At 35.9% G+C, this 22,755-nt stretch overlaps 1 protein-coding gene across 4 annotated transcripts in view; it reads right to left on the reverse strand.

The window, feature by feature from the left end:
- The window catches only part of LOC114053672 (DNA-dependent protein kinase catalytic subunit-like), a 167,918-nt gene that overhangs the window by 29,905 nt on the left and 115,258 nt on the right, over nucleotides 1–22,755 (reverse strand). For all 4 annotated transcript variants that reach the window (XM_027876779.1, XM_027876781.1, XM_027876780.1 and 1 more), the window contains 8 exons: nucleotides 20,817–20,996; nucleotides 16,700–16,908; nucleotides 14,817–14,955; nucleotides 10,440–10,628; nucleotides 9,623–9,847; nucleotides 8,740–8,848; nucleotides 7,302–7,413; nucleotides 5,044–5,233 (listed from right to left, as the gene is read on the reverse strand). In XM_027876779.1, coding sequence (XP_027732580.1) covers nucleotides 5,044–5,233; nucleotides 7,302–7,413; nucleotides 8,740–8,848; nucleotides 9,623–9,847; nucleotides 10,440–10,628; nucleotides 14,817–14,955; nucleotides 16,700–16,908; nucleotides 20,817–20,996 — 1,353 coding nt within the window. The remainder of the gene's footprint in view (nucleotides 1–5,043; nucleotides 5,234–7,301; nucleotides 7,414–8,739; nucleotides 8,849–9,622; nucleotides 9,848–10,439; nucleotides 10,629–14,816; nucleotides 14,956–16,699; nucleotides 16,909–20,816; nucleotides 20,997–22,755) is intronic.

Raw genomic sequence — 22,755 nt, forward strand, 5'->3', positions numbered from 1 at the left:
GGATCAGAGCAGGTACCACAGAAAAGGCAATATATGAGTGGGCCTTGAAGGAAAAAAAGGATGTCAACAGGTAGAGATAAGGCCATGGAGATGGAGCCAGTGCCATACTGGGGCATGTCTACTGGCAGAGATGAGAGAAAGAACAGGATCAGACAGGAAAACAGCAAGAGGTCAGGTGTGCGTGACATGTAGAGAAAGCCAGTACCATGAAAGAAGGTTGATGTTAGAATGTGAAATTCAGTTATCAGGGAACTTAGGACCGAGTAATCTTTTTGTAAATTTGTCAATAAAGGAAAGAAGATAAATAGGATAATACCTTGAAGTCTAGAAAGGTGGTTTTTAAATTTTTATTTTTATTTTTTTAGAATAAGAGAGATCAGGGGCAGCTAGGTAGGTGCAGTAGACAGAGGACCAGCCCTGGATTCAGGAGGACCTGAGTTCAAATCTGGCCTCAGACACATAACACTTACTAGCTGTGTGACTCTGGGCAAGTCACTTAATTCCATTGCCTAGCCGAAAAAAAAAAAATAGAAAGAGAGAGACCAGACTGTACAGGCAGACAGGAAGGAAGTGGTAGAGAAGAAATAATAAATATGAGAGAAAAGGGATTTTTGATTCAGCAGTGTCCAGGAGGCGGTGATGGGAGCAGATGGAATCAAGGGCAAAGATAATGAGGGCTACTTAATCCTCTGAGAATGGAGGGAATGGTGAAAGGATGGGCAAAGAAACAGGGCAAGTTGTGAGGTTTGGAAGACGGAAACTAAGGTAGTTTGGATGAATGGCCTCAAGATTTTCAGAAGAGATATGACTATTTATAGTAAGAGAGACAGATGAGGACAGAGTTTGGAGACTGAAGAAACTGAAGGTGTGGAAAGCAACTGTGGGATGTGATAATCAGGATGTTAGTCAACAGCCAGTCCAAAGAACTTATTATTAAGCACCTGTTCTGTTCAGCCAGGCACCATGAGAAGTATTATAAAGAAAGGTAAACAAACAATCCCTGCTCCTGAGGAGCTCAGACTCTAAGGAGGGAGACAATATACAACCGGCATATATACAGTATAAACAGGAGATAATCAACAAAGGGAAAAGATCTAGAATTAAGTAGGATCAGGAAACACTTCTTGTAAAAGATAAGAGGATTTTAACTGGGACCTGAAGGAAAATAGAGATGAGGAAGGAAAGAATCCCATGCATGGGGGAAAGCCAGTGAAAATACATGGAGTCAGGAGATGGAATGTCTTGTGTGAGGAACAGAAAGGAGGCCATGGAGGCAAGTACCACTAGACTGAAGAGAACATGGGGGATAGTAAGGTGTAAGAAGACTGGAAATGTAGCAGGGGGACCAGGTTATGAAGGACTTCGAATTCCCAAAAGAAGATTTTATATTTGATGCTGGTAATAGGAAGCCACTGAAGTTTACTAAATAAGGGGATGATAAGGTCAAACCTGTGCTTAAGGAAAATAAATTAACAGACTGAAGTAGGGCGACTTGAGGTAGGGACACCAGTCAGCAGGTTACTGCAATGGCCCAGGGACTGAATATGAGGGACTGAACCAGGGTGATGCCATGTCAGAGAGAATGGGTTGTGTATGAGAGATGTTATAAAGGGACAATCAACAAGACTTGGCAACTGATTGGATGGGGGGAAGGGGTGAGAGTGAGGAGGTGAGGATGACACTTAGGTTGTGAGACTGAGTGACTGAGGAAAATGGTGGTGCCCTCGACAGTAACAGAAAGTTCAAAAGACGGGAGGTTTTAGGGGAAAAGACAATGAGTTCAGTTCGGGACATACTCAGCTATCTCAGGACATCCAGTTTGAAATGTCTAATAGGCAGTTGGAAATGCAAGTCTGGAGGTCAGGAGAGAGGCTGGAATTAAATAGACCTGAATACCATTTGCATAAAGATGAGAATTGAACTCACGGGAGCTAATGAAACCATGAAGCAAAATAATACAGAGGGAGATGAGGGCCCAGACAGAGTCCTGGGAAACACGACAGGTAGTGGGCACAACCTAGATGATGACCCTACAAAGGAAACTGGAAAGGAGTGGTCAGAATGGAACAAGAACCAGGAGGAGGAGTATCACAGAAACCTAGAAAGAAGAATATCAAGCAGAAGAAAATGACTGTCAAGAAAGATGAGGATTGAGAAAATGTTATTAGATCTGGCAATTAAGACATTATTGGTAACGTGGGAAACAGTTTTGAATGATGAGGTGAGAAGCCATCATTCTGCAGGGAGTTAAGAAAGGAAGCAGAGACACTGATTACAGATGACCTCAAAGAGTTTAGCCATGAAAGGGAGAAGAGCCATAGGACAATAGCTCTCATGGATGGACAGATTAAGGGAAGGTTTTTTGAGGATGGGGGAGACATGGGTGTGTTTTCAGACAGTACGGAAGCAGCCAGTAGACAGGGAGAAACTGGGGAGTACTGAGAGAAGAATGACAGAGGAGGCAATCTTCTGGAGGAAATGGGATGGAATAGGAACATTTGTGCAGGGAAAGGGGTGAGGCAAGTAGGAGATAAGTGGTGGAAGACATCTGAGTGATATGAAATGAGGAGGAAGGGGTAAGACTGAAATAAATGTGAAAATGGATGTAAGTGAATAAAAGGACTGCTATTCAGTAGTAAAGTCCCACTTTGGTTTAGATAGTACTTCATTTGTAGTAGAATTAGTCATCATTTTTTTTTTTAACTTTCTCCAGGAGCACTTGGAAACTCAGACAGAGAGAGAAAAAGAACAGCAAAAGTGGATGTGACTTTACCTTTTTGGAGAGTTCAGCATTATGATTCCAATGGCATGGGGAATGCCCCATCTGAATGATGCAGAATGGCAATCTCTTCAATTTAGTCTTAGAAGACTGCTTAGGCACCTCAAAGGTTAAATAGCTTGCCTACCCTTACACAGCCAATATGTGTCAGAGCTGCTACTTGAATCCAGGTTTTCCTGGCTCTAAAGTCAGCTCATAACCACTATATCACACTGCCTCAATCCTGGGATGTAACTTTCTGGTCAAGAAAGTGAAATTACAGTATCACTGTAAGGTAGGTAGTATATTATTACCTCCATTTTATACACAAGGGAACTAAGGCTTAGAAAGGTTCACTTGTTTTACCTATAATCACAGTCTAATAAGTATCAGAGTTAGTACAAGAATTCAGGTTTGACTCAGAGCTTGGTGCACTTTCTACTACAAAAAAACCTGAACTTACAAAGGAGATAAAGCAGAAGGTAATTATTCAAATTACCTTATTGATTCACTATAGGTAGGACTCACCAAAGATTTCCTTTAAAAAGCCACCTTAGTATAGTTTCCTTATTGGTAAAATGAAGGTGCTGGATTATGTGATTTCTGAAGTGCATTTCCAGCTCTAAATTCTATGACCCTATGAACCTTTACCAATATTTGCTAATACTTATTATAATAAAGTAACAATTCCTAACTGCAAGAGAATATTTTCTGAACTTTTAGGTACTGAGGTGAATTTTTCCCCTTTGGAGATGGGACACCATTTTAATTTTTATGAGTTCCTCCATCTCCTACTTTCTCCCTTTTGGACAAAGGAAGCTTGTCAACTATTGATTAAGTATGTATGTTAGGAAAATCAAAAGCCCAACAGTCAGCAGGCTTTATAAGTGGCAAAGAGTGAAGCTGGGTTTGAAGAATGGGCAAGAGAGTTAACTAAGACAATGTTACCTTTAAGAAAGGTGGTTTTAGTGGGAAAGATATAATTCTCAGGTAGATTAGATGGGAATGGTACATTGGGGAATAAGCTTAAAGAACAGCTTAGAAAGTTCCCCAGAGAAAAGAATTAGGAGCAAACGGTTCAAGTTGCAAAGAGTTGGACTTTAGCTTGGCATAAGGAAAAACTTCCTTATGATCAGTTACTCAAAAGTGTAATGTGTTAATTATCAACCATAATTCCAGAGTACTACAATGAAACATGCTACCCACTGCCTGACAAAGAGGTGAAGGATTCATGGCGCAGAATGAAACATATTTTTTGGACATCATTGATGTGGGAATTTTTACTTAAGTATGCATATTTGTTATAAGGGTCTTGTTTTTCTCTTTTCATGAGGGAAAATGTGGAGATGAATTTTGGTTAATTAAAAAAAAACAAATTTAAAAAGTGTAATGTGTTGCTTCTGGGAAGTAGTGAGTTCATCCTAATTAGATAATTCTTTGAGCTAATTAATGGATGATTTTATTTCAATACGTTAGAGATGGGATTTTTATCCAGGGATGGATTGGATTAGATTGGCTCTTAGGTCTCATCCAACTCTTGAGATTCTGTGAATTCTAGGTACCACCCAGCCTCTAAAGGGGGCTTCCCCTTTCTTCATTTTCTGGACTTGAGCTTTGCTCTGACTTAACGATGTAAGGAGATCCTGATAAGAAACTTCCTTCTACCAATGCAGAATACAATCTTCTCTACATTTTATAGGATATGTTGTCTGGGGATAGTAAAAGACTTGCTCAGGGTCCTAAAGCCTGAATGCGTCAGGAGCAGGACTTGAAGCCTCTCCTCCTGCCACCAAGATGAGTGTTCTATCCACTGCTTCACTAATTCTTTTCTATGACCTTTCAATTACCCAGAAAACTATTCTTAATATTTCTGCATACTACTCAATCGCCGTGGGAATAAACTCTAAAAGACACACTCTGTAGACTGCAGCAAAAAACAGCAAGGGCAAAAAGTAAAAAGAGGAGTTTCAAGACAAGAGAAAAAGGAGGGAAAACATAATTAGGGACTGGATTTGAGAAGCTTTCAACCCAAGGAAGCAAAAGCAGGTTTAGAGACCAAGAAAAGTAGAGGACTTGGTACCTTATGTTGTTTTTAGAGATCAGTAAATTTTAGAATACAGTAAAAAAGAAAGCTCCATGGAACATTATCCTGTGTTTAAAAAAAAAAAACAACCCCCCCCCCCACCTTAAAAACAAAAAATCTAACGCCCCCTACATTTTAAAAACAAATGTGACCGGTTTCTGTAATTCCATAATGTTGTCAAGAAACCAAAGAAGGCAAGCACCTGCTTTCTGGCACTCTCTATCATCTTCATTTTCATGGAAAACTTGCAGCTTCTAATCATGGCGTAAATGTCTTCTTCCTGCTTCTCCACTGCCATCTCGTCACTGAAAATTCCATCTCCATCAACTTCCATACTATCATCAAGCTGGAGACAACTAAGCTTCTCCTGAATTTTGTTAAGGAAGAAACATCTACACAAGGAAAAGGAAAAAAATAACAGATCCATGAAAGGAACCAAACTCACCAGTTTTTCCTAATCTAACACAATCATGTAGGTACTAAGTAATCACAGCCTCAGAGTTCCCATCAGTAAGACTGTTATTTTAAAAATTTCAACCAATAGTGTTACAAACTTGGCTTTCAAAAGTCCAAATCTTTAAAAATCACTGTTTCACTACAGTCTCTCGTAGATAAAGGATTTAGTAAAAACAGACAATTCTCACTCCACAAAAGTAGACCATTGTGCAGACCTTTACATAAAGTGATTTTCATATCCTGCGAATTTGCCCATGGATGTGGGAAAGGGCAGGAAAGGTGCAACATGCCCATGGAAGGAGGGAACTAGCAAATGGTTCAAGGACGTATGGAAGCTGAGGACAGAAAAGTGAGAGCAGGAAGAACACATGGGGGGCTGAGACGAGCCATGTAGGGGCCTGGCTGGAACTGAGAGCAACACATTGAGGGGTGAGGGGATTGCACCAGACATAGACACAGACATAAAGAATAGGTGATATGCAGGGGCTAGGGACAGACATGTGTGTACCAGAGCACAGGCGGACAGAAAACGCACACAGGGGCCAGATACACAGGTATATGGGCAGAGATGGGCAAAGGGCTCCTCTCTCCCCGTCCCCAACCCAGCGTGGCATTGGCCTCTCTCAGTGTGTTCTTCTGTTCTGACCCGGAGGGTTTTTTTCTGGTGTGGGGGGTTGAAGGCCAAGTAGCACCAAGCCGAGGGGCAGGAGCAAAGAGAGAGATAGAGAAAGATAACACGGTACTGCCAAGTGTGGGTGCTTTTTTGGGAAAAATGAATTAAAATTCTTTATATAAAGGTGAGTTGCTGATGCAAATATATGTAAAGTGAGAACTATCTGTATACCACCTGCTGCCTCCATTCCCACAGGATAATGAGTATGAACTCACAATTTTATATTTTAATGAATCTGTTAGTCCTTGTGTTAGGTCAAAAAGTATTCCCCCAGTCCTCATTTTTAGCCTATAACAACAGAATATCAAGATTCTAGCAAAGTGTAAAATGCTTGTTCCCTTTAAGCAAGAACATTAAACTGTTTTAAGCTTAACAGCTTAACACATTCAACTCTTAAAAAAGAAAGAATTTTCAGCCTGTGACCACTTGCTAAAAGCAAAATGATTAATATGATACACCCATGACATAACTTGTGCATTTATCATGATTAAGATGCCAGAGGATTTTTGTAGATGTTACTAAGGCATTTCTTTGATTCCAGTGTAGAGTCCTATTTTAATTACAGAACTCAAATGAATGAATTGAAGAATTAAAATGCATGATTAAAGAACCGGATAGCTGAACACTTGAAGTTAGCAGGAATACAAAGAAAAAGACCCAAACACAGAAGAGGTGAGATCTTCTCTGTGGGCCCATTTGGTGTTTGTCTTTTCTCTTAATTGGAACTGGTTGTTCTCATGGAGTATGAAGGCATACCATTTTGTCTACATTCAGTGTTTACTGGTTATATAATTGTAATCACAATAACTGAATGGGAAGGCATCATATAATAACTGGTAGAGGTGCCCTTGGTTCAGTTCTGTTACCTAGAATGTAGTACGGAGAGGCAGAGGGAGGTGGAGGCTAACAAGGAAGGAGGTGTGCTGCTGCTGCTGCTGCAAATATTTCTCCTCTTATGTGTTCTACTCACTGACGCTGCCACTGCCAGAAACAGCTTCACTTTCAAAACCCTGTGTATAGCCAGGATCCAGGTGCAAGGGATTCAGCAGAAGCTTCAACATTGTGGTGAAGCACTTGCTTTCCTTACTTAGGCTTCTGAGGGGAGGGAGGGAGAAGGGGAGAAAAGAGGGTGCAGGTTGGCACATTAGGGAGCCAAAATGTATAGCTAAAAAATGAAAAATTCTCTTAGAAGAAAAAATACATAAGATCTGCACAATAAGGGATACCTATATTTTAATCAAACCTCAGATTTCTGTACAGTGTTTAAAAAAAAGCAATTTGGAGAGTTTAGAAAATAATCTTTAGTTAATTCTTTGCCTATCTCATCTTACCGATTCGTAATGATGTCATCCCAGATGTTCATTGGGTCCATTTTAGCATCTGGATATCTGTTTGTCCAGATTCGTAAAAGTCTCTTAAGGGGCGCTTGAGATGATAAATTACCTAAAAATAATTTTAAAGGATGACTACACCCATAACCAATGCCAAGCATCAATCAACAAAGTGGTGGTCAACACCAATAAAAAAAAAAATAAACCTAGCTTAAATTTCTTGGTTTGAATAGGAAAAAACATTTTTTCTTGAACAAAAGAATATTCAAAGTTAACATACGGTTCGTTTTTGACTTTTTAAAAATTCAACTGTTTGAAGAAAGAGGTATAGTCAAAACAATGATACAGTGTCAATATTTTCTCTAGAAAAGTTGGAATGGAAATAAATGTATAATGGGATGTGAAGTACATGTGTTGAATGATTTTCTACTCTATAGTAACAATTCTCCTTAAGCCTAAACTATACATAACTAATATTCAAAGCTCCAGTTGCTGCTTTTACTTGTCAAATCAATGGAATAAATCTTAAAAGTATCTACTAATATACTCCTAGGAAAGAAAAGAAATATGAAAGTAAATGAGGCTAGTACCTTTGTTAAGAAGTTAACAATCTAGTAAGAAATTTATTTACACAAATAATTAAAATACCAAATATATATGAGAAGAAGAAAGTACTTTGAGAAACTGGAGAAGGATGAGATGATTGTTGGATAGATGGATCAGGAAAGACAATATTTAAGCTGGTTTCTAAAGGATAAGTAGGATTTCAACAGGTGGAGAGTGAGATGAGGGGGAGAATACAGGGAAATGAAAAAGAAAGGGGATTCCAAATATAGAGAAGGGGCAAAAGCATGGGAAAAATATGTTCACAAAATAGCAACTAGTTTAACCTTAAGTCCAGTTTCACAGAATATATGAAGGGAAGTAGTATAAAATAAAGGAAAGGTAGATTAAAGCTAGATTATAGGAGACTAAAGTGCTACACTGAGGAACATGTATTTTGGTAGGAAATGGGCAGGCATTGAAAGTATTTGAGAACATGTACAGTAGTATAATCAGATTTGTGCATTAAGTTTCATCTGCAGGTCTGTGCAGGACACAAAGAAAGGAACAGACACTCAGAAGCAGAGAAACTGGTTAAATGTCTACTGAGTAATTTTCAAAAAGATTTTTACAGTTTTGTACAAATAATAAAAGTTAGATACAAGAACAGGATGCTGCATCATCAAACTGAAAATTATTTTATTTTTAAAATCTTAAAATTTTGATTCACTACTTCAAAATTTTATATTTATCAAAAGTACAATAAAACTACTGTTATAAAGTGAAAAATATTTCACAGATTCACTATGAACATAACAAATATATTTTCTACTAGCAAAATGTCAAATTCCCCAAAATATAATTATACAGAAAAGGACAATAAGAAAAATATTACCTTGTTTACTCATAAAGCTGATAAAATCTTGAATTTCTATTAAAGCTTGCACAGACTGTAGTTTGGTTAGTCTACTTTGGTGTAAAAGAGCATCAATACTGGAATAATTCTAGGGAGAAAAGTATTTACATAACACAAATCACAGTATTAAAAAATTCAACATGTTCCCTTAAAATATGAAAATTCATGACTTGCCTATAGCTAAATATACAGAATATGGGGATGTTAAAAAAAAACTTTCATAAATCTAATTAATCATTGTCTTTAAAACTTTAAAATAATCTATATTGAATAACTTTATATCGATGCTGTATATGCTAATTACATACTTCTTGTCTCCCCCACTGAACACAGGCTCATGTTGCATTCTTGGTGCCTGGCAAATAATAAGCAATTACTGAAGACTTGATTGATTTTCATGGATCTAATTTTAAGAGACCCAAACCACAAATAAATCAGCTGTTAACTTAGTAGTACCTAGTTCAATGAAATAATTAATAGCTACCTCCACACAGGGCCCCAAGACCCTTAAGTGAAGAAAGAAAAGGCAAATAAAATTGGGCAGATAAGGAAAATATTCAAAAGAAAGGAGGAATGGAAACAGGATAAGCTCTTCTCTTATTTCACAGAGAACTGTGCTCCACACAGTTTCCCTGAAAGCAGATCTTAGCAAGCAAGTAGATGTTTTAAAGGCTTCTGAAGAAGTCAGGAATATAGGAACTAATAGAATTTAAGTATAAAGGGAAAAGAACAGAAAGAAGAAAGAAACAAGTGAAAAGGGAGGAAAACAAAAGGAAGAAATTGATGTTAAATGAATAAGGATGAATTGTTATTAATAATTACTAGTATTTTAAAACAGAACATTAAAATATATTTGCATTACCTGCATAAAAACCTGAATGCTATTTTCAATATAATATTTTGCTCTGTCAAAATCATCCTGCAAAATGTAAAGAAGACTCAATTCCTGGCTATAGTGAACTTCTATGAGTGTCTTCTGGGATTCTTTCTTCATAGCTTCATCAATGAATGTTAAGAGTGACTGGTCACTGGCACCCTGAAGCAGTAACTTTAACTTACTGCGAATCATGTATGGTAGATAAGTTTCCTAAAGAAAAGAAAAATCTTGCTGAAATTAATAACATATTTATGTGTGTGTATAAAATCAGTATTTAGTTCCTGAAAGTATCTCACGTAAAGATTTAAAGATTAAATGACTTTATTTAATGATTGAAACATGTTTAGAAAGTGGCAAAACTTTAAAGGTCCTGCTTATTTCATTATGAATGAACAATAATTGCCACAACCATGCAGAAACATGTTCCCCTACCAGCTTAGAATTTGGATGTCCCATGCAAACTAACATTTACAAAGAGAAACAAAAATGACAGCTAAAAAGAACCCTGAGGAAGATAACTGAAATAGCTGAACCTGAATATTTCATGCATGCACTCTAATTTTAAAATTAATTTCACCTATGTAGAAAGGACTAACTAGAAGGGATAAAGAGTTAGGTTGGTTCAATACACTAAAGAAGGCTATTCTCTATATTCCCAAATAAAAAACTTTACGACTTTTGTCACAGAATGTAAGTAATTATGTAGAAATAAATGATTTAAACATTTAATAATGGATCCAGAATCTTCAAATTGAAGTATTAACCATATTTCAATTGTCTTTTAAAAGGAAGCTTTGCAAACCTGATAAAATGGCTCACTCCATATTTTGCTAAGGTCTGGAGGATTTTTACTATCAATGCTGATGGTTGAACAATACTCCAACGACTTCCATTCAGTGAGGTGATTATAACATTCAAGAGATGCAAGTTCCCAAAAATCCTTTTCAGCTTCTGTAGGTTCTCCCTCTAACCACTCTTGTGTATTTAAGGCCTAGGAAAAGAAAGTTGCCAAGATAATTACAAAAAAATTTAAGGATAGGTATAAAAAAAGAGATTGGAGATGATGAGATCATTGATTTTCTCATGCCTAAAGAAAATGGAACAACAAACTGGAAGATGGTGATTTTGAGTGAAAAACAACAAACCAAAAACCAAAAACCAAAAAAAGAGAAAAAAGAAAAAGGGCCTCTTGCTACAAATGTGCTGAAGGACTACTGACAAGTAACTTAGCCTTTTTTTGGAGGAGTTACCGATGCTGTCAAATATTAGGAAATTTTAAGAGTTTAACAACCTACTCAAATATTTAACACGTTTGTAAGAATAAACCTTGGAAAAAAATCAGAAATATGACACTTAAAAAGAAAGGGGCAGTCAGAAACAAAAATGCTTTGGTTTCAGCTTCCTCATTTTGAAAAAGAGTAGCTGGATAAGGTAATTTCAAAAGACCTTTCAGTTCTAAAGTTATACTACAAATACTACATTCTACATATAGAAAAGGAAAAACTTCCCCAATATGATGGGAAAAGCTTAGAAAAGAATGGCAAAAAAGATTTTTGTTCACAGTCACTGCTAGCAACGTTTTGCTGTAATTTAAAACTCAAATATAATTAGCAGATATTCTAAAGTAATACTGTCACTGGACTTAATCCAATTTTTGCTAGACTGCTACATGCAGTTCTTCTATTCACAACTATAAAAGCATACGATGGCAAAGAATATGGGTTCAGAGAAGAGGCCAACATAGAATGTTAACTCCTTAAAAGCAGGAATGTTATTTGCCCTTGGTATGCCAAACCCTCAGGACAGTGGCCTGGCATACAGTAGTTGCTTAAAAAATGCTTGCTAACTGGAGCTGTGGAAAGAGCTTTGGACTAGGATATTGGGATCGGAATTCTAGACGCTAAGATCCACGAAGATCTGGCTCGTTCCAGCATACCATGATTTTTATGTTGAAAGAAATAATAAAAGAACTCAAACTAGAAAGGAAGCTATATTAACATTCTTTGATTACAGAAATACATGTTCTGCAGAGGATAATGGCCAATTGTTGGCCACAACCATTTTGTACTAGAGGCCACAGAATTAAATTGTAAATTGAAGTGTGAAAAATGTTGATATTTTGATGGATCTGTAATCTCATATATGTGGGTTTCTTTTAACAATGAATTACTTTTTGTTTATTGTTTGATGGGATAGTGGAAGGGAGAGATAATAAATTCATATAAATAAATAGAAGAATTTTTAAAAGACTAACTGTTCCTATTTTGTGTTCCTTACTAATCTGAACATTTTTGAGGCAAAACTTCAAGGTTTTAAAAAATTTTCCTTCTTTTGTTAATAAAAAAAATATTCTGATGCCTTTTGTTTTTACGTCACTTGTCTCTCCAAATATATCTGTCTGCCAGAGAGCTACCCTATGTTACAAAAAATAAGGGAAAAAAACCATAACTAACCAACTTATCAGATGAATCTGGCAGTATATGCAATATTCCACACTGATTCTCCCACCTCTGTAGTGAAGGGAGGGAGGTATATTTTCTTAACTCTTCTCCAGTAAAACATACCATGCTCAGTTTTGTGGTTTTTTTTTTTCCCCATTTATGTTGTTTCCTGGTTCTACTCACTCTGTATCAGTTCATGAGTCTTCCTGTACTTCTCTTAATTCTTCTTATTTGTCATTTCTTATAGAACATCAATATTCTGTTACATTCATCTACCATAATTTGTTTAGCCACCCCATGACGGACACTTATCTTGTTTCCAGTTCTTGGCTACCACAAAAAGTGCCATTATCATTTTTGGTGTACATGATTTCTTCCCGCTTTTAATCTCCTTGGGGTCTATGACTAGGAGTGAGATATCAGGTCAAAGAGAACAGATATTTCTGTCATTTTTTTTTTTTTTTAGCAATTTCCAATTGCTTTTCAGAAGAGTTGAACCAATTCACAGCCCCAACAAATGTGTTACTGTACTTATCTTCCTACAAACCCTAATTCTACCTTTTGTCATCTTTGTCAATTCATTCAATGCAAGGTAAAATCACATCGTTTATGATAATTTGCATTTATCAAATTCTTAGTGATCTACAGAAATCTTTCATATAGTTAATAGTTTGTAATTCTTCATCTGAAAACTGTTGATATCCCTTGACCACTAATCCCTTGGTCTCAGATATTTGTGTTGATTCCCTAGATATCTCAGACAGTCAATAAACATTTGTTAAGAAGCTACTATGTACCAGGCACTGTTCTAGGATGTCTGATTCATGGAATCTGACAATCTAGAGCAAGACCTCAAAGGCCATCTACTCTAATTATTAATTTTATAGAAGGGGAATCTGAAGCCTACAATGATTATTTGACTTAACCAATGTCACACAAAAAGGATCACACAAATAGGATTTGAACCCAAGTCCTTGAGTCAGCCAAGACTTCAATATTTTTGCTTATTCTAGATGTATTCTTCGTGGAAAAGTTTTTCAATTTCGTATAACCAAAACTAACTATTTTCCATGTTCGCTTCTATTCCTGGTTTAGTTCAATATTCTCCCCTAGTTGCGAATAGTACTTGATCTCATTCACTACAAACTTTTTTTTTTAATGATGTAATCGTTTATACTTAGGCTGTGTATCCATATTAAGCTTACTGTAGCCTAAGGTACAAGATGTTGGACCAATCCTATTTTCTGGCAATTTCCTCATTTCCTCAGGTCTTATCAAACAGGGATTGCTTTCCTTAAGTACTTTATGTTCTCAGGTTTACTGAAGAAGTTATTGAGCTTGACTCTTTTTATTATTTTTCATTTTTTGTTTCCCTACCAATCAACATTTGTTTTTGTTTAATTTTTAGCTAGCACCAATAATTACTGCTTTATAAAAGAATTTGAGGTCTTAAAGTACCATTCCTTCTTCACTGCTGCTTCTTTGTGCCTTTAAAAAATTGTCAATAATTACCATGAAATTATATAATTTTCTCCTTGAAATTTACACTAGATTATAATTATGTAAGTTCTATGGTAGTTATATGTTCAAATCAAAGAATCTTAGGGCCAGAAGTGACTTTGAAGGTTCTAGCCCTCTGTCCTGCCCTGTTTTCTCTCATTGCCTATTGGAACGACATATTCAAACCATCCTAAACAAAACGAAAATTTCTCATTTCTTCAAAGGCCTCCAGAAGAAATTCCATAGCCTTTCTTAGAAAGCTATTGTAATGTTTCACAGCTGTCACTGTCAAGGAATTATTTTCTTATGTTGAATCTAAATTATTCATTTAGTCTTTTTCAGATGCTTAATCATAGTATAAAAATAACTAGGTTCTTGAAGTTGATGTTTTTGGAACACAAGCCCTAGAAGGTTCCAGCATGCTGTAAAGGTTCTGAGCACCATTCCAGCCACAAAGACTGTCTGCTTTTCAAGAACTAACCTAGCTAAGATTGGAGAGGCTCACTAGGTAATGCTGATCACTAGGGTGATACATTCTTTGGCCCTGACATTCCATGAAATGAAGTATAAAATGGCCCTTGGTCTCCTGTGGTCTTTTTTCTACTTCAGCTGTAATAGTAGCAGAATGCCAGAAAAGGAGGAGATGAGACAGACAGTGCTAAGAATCCCACAGTTTTTAACTTGTCTACAAAAATTAACCTAGCTGCTGCTGTTAGAGCTGTGTTAATTTTCATTTCTATTACTATTAATAATCTGAAGCATGTTTTCATATGGTTACTTATTGTATGAATTACAGACTAGTCGATTCTCTAACTGGTGGAGAGGAAGGACTAGAACCTTCAAAGTCACTTCCAGCCCTAAGATTCTTTGATTTGAACATATAACTACCATAGAACTGACCTAATTATAATCTAGTCTAAATTTCAAAGAAAAAATTATATAATTTCATGGTAATTATTGACAATTTTTTAAGGGCACAAAGAAGTTTTTGTGATTTGGCCTCTAATCACTGATTAAAAGACTTATTTAAGGAATAAGTGATGCCACGGCAATAAATGTGAATTTGGTAATTCCAAACCCAATTTCTACTATTAAATTACAGATTAAATCCAAGAAGAAAACTTGAAACAAAGGGATTTGAGAGCTCTAAAATCTCAAACTAATGATCGTAGTTTTTCCTCTTTGGAAAAACACAAATGAATATGTGGAAAAAGGTATTTGCAATTGATTCATTTTACCTCATTATACTGTTTAGCAGCTTCAGAATAGTCATTTTTGGCTTCTGCTAATAATGCATTCTGCGTTAGTTGTTTTGTTTTAATTTCACCACTGAAGATGCCACGAAGAACATCATACTCTCCTATAGACCTATATAACCTTAAAAAGACAAAAGCAAGAAAAGCACTTGAATATGTGTTTTAGAAACAAATATTATGACACTAAAAATCTATTAAATCATTCAATAACTGATTAGCTTAAAATAAAGTTACTGCTCAGTTTAATTAAGAAAAGTTAAAATTTACTCAGTATGCTAACAATTATTACAATTCTGACATTACCATTAGTTTTTATTATGTTAGAATAACTTCATCCTTCTGTGTGCCTAATACACAATTAAATTATTCTGAAAATATATTATTTCCAAATATACTTGGAATATATTTCCAAAATATATTACTCCCAATGTGTAGGTAAGATGATCTTAGTAAGGAGATATCATATATGTACAGATCTTTCACATGTATACATTTGTCAGCTTTTCATACTAAGGTTTAGAAAACCAACTACACAAGTACAGAATGGGGTGAAATATTACTAGATAGTAGATCATTTATGGAGGTTTTTTGGTCTCTATACCCAGTAAACAGCATGACATGGCTTATGGGGGAAAAAAAGCTAACACAACGTCAAGTGGCATCAAGTACAACGTCAAGAAAGAGAAAGGTAATAATTGAAGAAAGCAATTAGAAATGCTTAACCTAAAAATGAAGGATCTGGGGGAGGCATGATGGCAATTTTAATACACATTAAGAGTAATCATTGGAAGAAGAATTGTGTTTATTTTGCTTGGCTCCAAAGGACCAACGAAAACCCAATGGCCACACTCAAAAGTCAGTGACGTCTCTGCCACTGGAAGCACTGGAACAGAAGTTAATCATTAGGGGATGCTGCAGAGGGATTACTCTATCAGGGAGTGACTTGGATCAGATGGCCTCTATGGTTACATAACGTCATATCACAATAACACTTCTCATCTGGCAGCCTCGCCTCTCAAGAACCTCGCTGAGAAACCCAAAGGAAGAAAAAAATCTGAGCAATCACCAAAAAGTATGTTCTAAATTAAAGCTGATAATCATGACTCACATAGCTTTTTAAAGATGGCAAAAGAACTTTCCTCACAATAGTCCTGTGAAAGAGGTAGTACATGTATTATCCCCATTTTACAGCTGAAGAAACTAAAGCTGAGAGGTTCAGTGACTTGCCCAGCACGACAAAGCTAGTAGGTGTGCAAGAGCAGGATTTGAATTCAGGCCTTCTTGACTTCCAAGTGCAGCCCTCTATCCACTGTGCCACCTGCCTGTTGTACATAAATAGATATATACAACCTACAAATTATAGCTAAGAATGAGAAGATTTGGGTTCAAGTTCTATTTACTACCTGTAAGATGTTTAATCTTTCTGGCTTATAGAGTTCTCATCTGTCAAATGAGGACCCCATCTACTCTACAGACTTCTTTTGCATCATTACTACAAGAATATAGTGAAGTTATGTACGTGACAGCATTTAAAGAACAATCAAGTGTAATCTAAGGTATTTTTATGAGTTTAATAACAAAAGGTTAAATTAAGTTTAAAATACTATGATTAAGAAAACATGAGTATAATACATTTAGAAGGATTTCTATCAAAAAAATAAAAGTTGGCACTTAGAGGTAAACTTCAATTTATCTAGAACACACATAAAATTTCAAACATCTCATTTCCCAATGAGATTAGATTCTATTTAGTTTTGGTGACTTTGGGGTACAAATTATGCTAAAGAAGAGAGCTAGACATCACTGCTAAGATTTATGAAGTGTGGGACAAACACCTGCAGGCCTTGCTCTCAGTCAACACTCACTTAGCAAGTTCAATCCATTTGATGACATCTGGAGAGAGCTGCGGTTTTCCCCGCATTCGTTTAGATGGTGGTTCTTCTGCAGGAGCAAGATGAATCAGTGCTTTTTCAAGAAGGAGGATGCCTACTGGCTGCTGCAAGCTGGCGAGGCAACTGGTGCTCACAGTGGATGAGTCAAGGCTTAGGAGCTCTGAGCGCTGGTAACTCACTTCCTGTAAAGCCACAAACATTTAAATATTTAGTTCATGGCACTGGAACTGTATCTTCTTGGGAGAACGACCTATTTTTACCAGATGTTAAAGAAAGTTTTGACATAAGTAGAAATAACACCAAAGTTATACACCATGAGCTTCCATTAATAAGTTTTTCCTAAAAGTCTTACTTGCTAAACATTTTTGTTTTTGTACTATCATAGCACAACTTCGCTTAAAGCTCACCACCCATTAAATGAGCAAAACAGTAGAACCACACATTTCTGCAACTGCAGTGTTCTTCCAGGTTTCTAGAATTTTGTGCTAACATAAAAAACAACTGAGAGCAATGAGAATAAATAGCAGTCCAAACATTTTCAAAACCTCTAGTCCCTTCTTCAACTTTATTAGATATAATAACCATTCTATTATTTAAGGAATTTCTTTCTATTCCTAAATTACTCCCAAGAACTTGCCAATATAACAACATTTTAATACAGCACTGTAAGAATTATTGTACTGACATTTTTATTTCAGACTTGAATTTGAGAGTTGACTATAGGCTGTATTGATTAAAAACACACCACATTAAAATGTGTTAAGTAATTTAATTCTAAATGCTTCTGTTATTATTTTGTACTGCTCAAAAATTAAAAAAGAGGCAAAAGAAAGCTTAAAATATAGGGTTCAATGAAAGAAAATTAAATAAAAATTTAAGCCATTTTGAATTTATATAGCACTTTTTATTAAAAAAAAATTTCATTAAATTCACAAAATTTCTGTGAAGGGAAGCTATTAATTGCAATTACAGATTAGAAACCAAGGGATGAAACACTTACAGCTAGGTTTATGTTAACCTAGGATGAATGTCTTTAAAGTATAATATTTTGTCCATTAGATACATTTGTACTTCCTGAATGCACTGTGCCCAGAAAAGTGACATGGTGAAACAAAATGCAGCCAACATTTACAAACTCGATGCACTGAGCCACTATAAATACTTTTTCCCCCCAGATACAGAACTGAATTCTCTTGAAATACCTGGAGCCACTTGATTCAATGTCAAGTGGAAAAAGAATGAATTCAATTGAAATTACTAAATGTATAATCTAGAGAGCTGATAAAATATTAAGGTAATCAAGCAGGTTTAGGGCAGAGAGAAAGAAGCAATGTGTACAAGAATATACATAGCAAGCTTTTGTTGAGAGGCGACATGGTGTAGTTGCTAGAAAGTTGGCCGTCAAGCCAGGAAGTCCTGAATTCAAGTTGTACCTTTGACAATGACTGGTTCGGTGAAGCTGGACAAAATGTTTAACCTGTCAGTACTGCTGGCAACTCTTAGGACTATAAATTGCAGCAAAAGTGCCAAACTGCAGAGGGAGTTCCTTTACCTGGTAATTCCTTACACCAATGAAATCACAGGTCCAGTCCCCATCCCTAAAGAACCCTGAATCAATCACTTGTAATAAATCACCTGTAAAGGAAGAGGAATGGACTACACAGCTTATAAGGCCGTGGAAACTTTAAGTGTGTGGTCTTGCATGTGAACAAGAGAGATACCCATCAATGGGAGGATGGCAGAACTGTGGCATATGAATACAATGGAATTTTATTGCGTCATAGAAATAAGAAATATGACAGATTCAGAGAAATCTGGAAAGACCTATTTGAACTGATAACCACAATGATAATATGAGAGGACACAACTTTGAAAGACCTCAGAACCCAGCAAACAATTATGACTTCATAAAATTCAGGCTGAAACACACCTCCCACCTCCTGGCAGAGGCGGTGGACTAAAGACCAAACGGTTGGCATGTTTTGTTTGACTACACATATTTGTCACAAGGGACACCTCTACTTGGCACTGAGTGGAGGAAGTTCAGTGTGTATTGATGAGATAGGGGGAAAAGATATCAATAAAACATTCAAAATGCACTGAAGAAAAAAAAGAGCAGAAAGTGACACAAATAGATAACATCTGTTACTACCTTATGAAACTATATATATTACTTAAAAAACAAAAAACAACGAACATAAACAAAGTTCACCATTTCGTATACAATCTTCTTCCCTAAGTAAGTGGTTGATAGAACAATGGAATTGAGGTCAGGAAGACATGAGTTTGACTCCTATCTCAGACACTTAACTAGCTGTATGACCCTTGGCAAATAACTTAACCTCATTCTCAATTTCATCAGTTGTAATATGGGGATAATCATAGCATCTTTATCAAAGGGTTGTTGTGGGGCACAAATGAGATGACATTTGTAAAACACTTTAAAGCACGATACAGATGCCAGTTATTATTCCCAGTTTTTCTTTGTACGTTAAATTTTTCATGTTAATGATTACATAATCAAATAGAAAATCTGATTTTTTTCAAAATTCAGGTAATTTGCTTGTCATATGGGACACAAACCTAGGTGACTCACTTGAAATCATGTAATGCTATCTTAAATACACTACCTGTTTAAAAAACAAACAAAAAATGACTCCTTATTTGACTAACTTAGTTAGAGTTGGGGCCATACCACATAAATTATACAACTGATATAATTCATTACAATAGTTCTAATTTCAGAGATAAGCACCATTCTCAAATAGCATGACAAATTTTTATTCATTCACAAATTCCTAATCAGGCATATTCTAAGTTTACAAAGATTCATCTTAAAAAAGAAAATAAAGACTAAAGGTTTAATTGAAATATCATGAATAGATTTATTTCAATCTTGACTACACTATTTGAAAAATGCAAGTAAGAAGTAAGAAAAACTCCTCAATAACTGGCCTATTTGTGATTCTTCATGGTGTGGAGGCTTATGTTCTCAAATGTCCTGGCAGTAAGGCCAAAGTGTTGGCAGGTTCTACCAGGTGGAGAGGCCTAGAGTAGGGGCTGGTGATAGGTCTGCTCTCTAAGGACCACCCTAACTAAATTCAGAGAGGGTCACCACCAGGACGGCCACAGAGCAATATATTTTTCTGCCATAGCAACTGTGGAAAACTAACTAGATCATTTACTAAGTTATGGAGAGATTGTCTTCTGAGATCACAGAGGGATTTGTATAGCCCTATAACACTAATCTGCAATTGAACTAGGAATTAGGAAAATAATATGGAATATATGATAAATGGAAAACTATTGTGAAACAGTGGCTGATCCCAAGAATCCCAAGAAATTGACAAGATGCATTTTTTTAAGTTAGCATGGGTGGTAGATACACAAAAAAAGGATTCTATCTAAAGTAGGTATGTTACTATATATCACAACTGTGAGAAGGCTACAAGGAAATAATGTAGCACATCACTGCAACTTAGAAAAAACATACAACACAGGAAAACAAAAAGTACATTCTCTCAGAAGTGGAGGCTTTCTTATTACTTTTTTACTTCGTACAACACTTTGAAGAAAAAGTGTTATTTAAGTTCTATTAATATGAGTGATGCTTAAGGGTCATGGATCATGTACTGGGTCTTCATGAAGGTCTTGATTTTTTCAGAAGAACTTAAAAACAAGTTGAAGTAAAACATTACTGTGTAGAAAAGTTAGTAAAGTTCCATGTTCTGAATGGTAAAAGTATTGATTTTTTTTAACCTAAAATAATAAAAATTACAATCTGCATAAATTCTAAATTAAAATGTTCAGGAAATTATGGAATAAAAAGCTCACTGCAATGCAACTAAATTTTTGAAATGATTTCAGCATAAGACAAAAGCAAACACGTTTATAATGAATTCCTAATCACTCTGTCTCAGGCGTCCATTACCTTTGCAAAGGCAAAACAAACTTAACATTTATAATACGTTACAGGCCTAGACTCTTCTTTATTCATTCTTAGAGTAGTACTTTTGAGACAAAGGCTGAAGTTACTCTATATCACATTAAATGGAAGCAAGGAAAAAAAGGGCTATGTGAATATTTGTACCTGGATACAGGAGATGAAAGGTGGAAAGAACAACATGGTGCTACTTAGGAAATAGTTGAAGTCCAAAAGCAACTTCTCAGTAATGCTTCTTTTCTCAGATGGGCCCTTAAATTTATCCACCTCTTTTAAAATTCCAGTAAACAAGCTGCCGAAGAGCTGTTTTGCAAGGGCTGGGTCTCGCTAAAAAGCATAACAAAGCAGGTGTCAACAAACAAAAGTCTGAAACAAAAGTGACATATTGCCAGAAGTGCTATAATGAGTTTCATTTAGAAATTTGTCTTACAAACTTACCTTCTCTCAAATCTATTTTAAAAGTTGAAAACATTAAGTTAGTTTCTATTACAATCCATTGGCTTACATTTACACAGACAATGGTACTCTGATAAATATTAAAGCAACATTAGACACAAGTTTTTATTTCATAATATGAAACTTAACTGATCAGTGCCATGAGATTAGGTGTAGGGGCAAAAGAAGCAACTGTTTATGGAATAACACAGGGACTATCTTATAGTTCTAATATACTTTTCATAAATGCATAAATTGTAATGAGTGAGTTCACTCTCCACAGCACACAGCTATTTATTTTGGGTAAATCAAGTCATATGAGGTACAGTGAAGGCCCAGTGGCTCTGGTGCGCAATAACACACAGCTTCTTCCTATTCCTCGTTTATTTCCAGCTGTTTTTTTATATAACCACAATGTTTTACAGAATTACTGTAGGAGGTACTATACTGACATTTTTACATAAAACTCTCATTTGAGAGTTGAACACCAGCCAGACCAATTAAAAACAAAACAGGTTAAATTTGTGAGTAGTTTTCATTCCATTCCTTGGAGTTGCTCTCCCCATCCTATCTCCACTCCTCAGAGCTGCTCAAAAACTTGTGGAAGGAAAACAAATGGTGAAAATTTAAGTTCCATGAAGGAAAATTCCTAAATTATATAGAATTTTTAATTTCAAAAAAGAAATCAGTTCATTAACCTTAAAAAAATGTAGGTGAAGCAATAACAGGGTAGTTACTAATTCTGCTTTACAAATCAAAACCCAAAAGACAGGAAGCACAAGTCATTCCTCATATCTGGAAGGTCCTCTTTGCTCTTCTCCACTGTCAGACTCCTCTCTCATCCTCCCAATTACTAGTACTATTTCTCTTATCACATTACCTTGTATTCCCCTATCAATGTGCTTCTCGTATCTCTTCCCAGGGGTTCCTTGAAGGCAGGAATTGCCATTTTGTCTTACATTCCCAGAACTACCAATGTCTTGGACGTAGTAGATGCTTAGGAAATGTTTGCTGAATGGAATTCAATTAATTTAGACCTGAGGTCCCCAAATTTATTTGACCTATTGCCCTCTTAAAAAAAATTACTCAGTGCACTGCTGGAAATCTACTTTCTTTAACCCTTTACTTAAAAAAAAAATTTGTGTCATTTCAAAAAAAATTTTTTTTAAAAATGAAGCATCTTAAATTTAATAATTTATTGTTAATTTTTGATTTTTCAGTTCCTGTATTGCAATTTTGATGATGCAATATTGTGTGATGCAAGCACATAGTATTGTACTCCAAACAAGTCATCACATGCACATATTCCTTCCAATGCATGGTGGACTTCCTGACAATGCATACACGCTCACCTGCCAACACTTGCTTGGTAAGCCCTGTCAGAAGACTTGAACACTGATTGGTTATAACTCGCATTTTGTGTGTTTATTTGGAAAATAACGTAATCACTACAATTTTTGCTCTGTTACACAACAGATGAAACATGTACGAATGGTTTTCCAAAATTTGCTTCTCTTCTCTTCTTTCCTTATGCTTCTATCACACCCTTATTTTTAATTCAATGCTTCCAAATTACACCCAAGGCTACTACCCCCCCCATAATTTCAGCACCCCCATTGCCCACTTTGGGAACCTCTGGTAGATAACTGAA

The sequence above is a fragment of the Vombatus ursinus genome, unplaced genomic scaffold (assembly GCF_900497805.2).
Source record: "Vombatus ursinus unplaced genomic scaffold, bare-nosed wombat genome assembly UNPS02014812.1, whole genome shotgun sequence".
NCBI classification, from domain to species: domain Eukaryota; kingdom Metazoa; phylum Chordata; class Mammalia; order Diprotodontia; family Vombatidae; genus Vombatus; species Vombatus ursinus.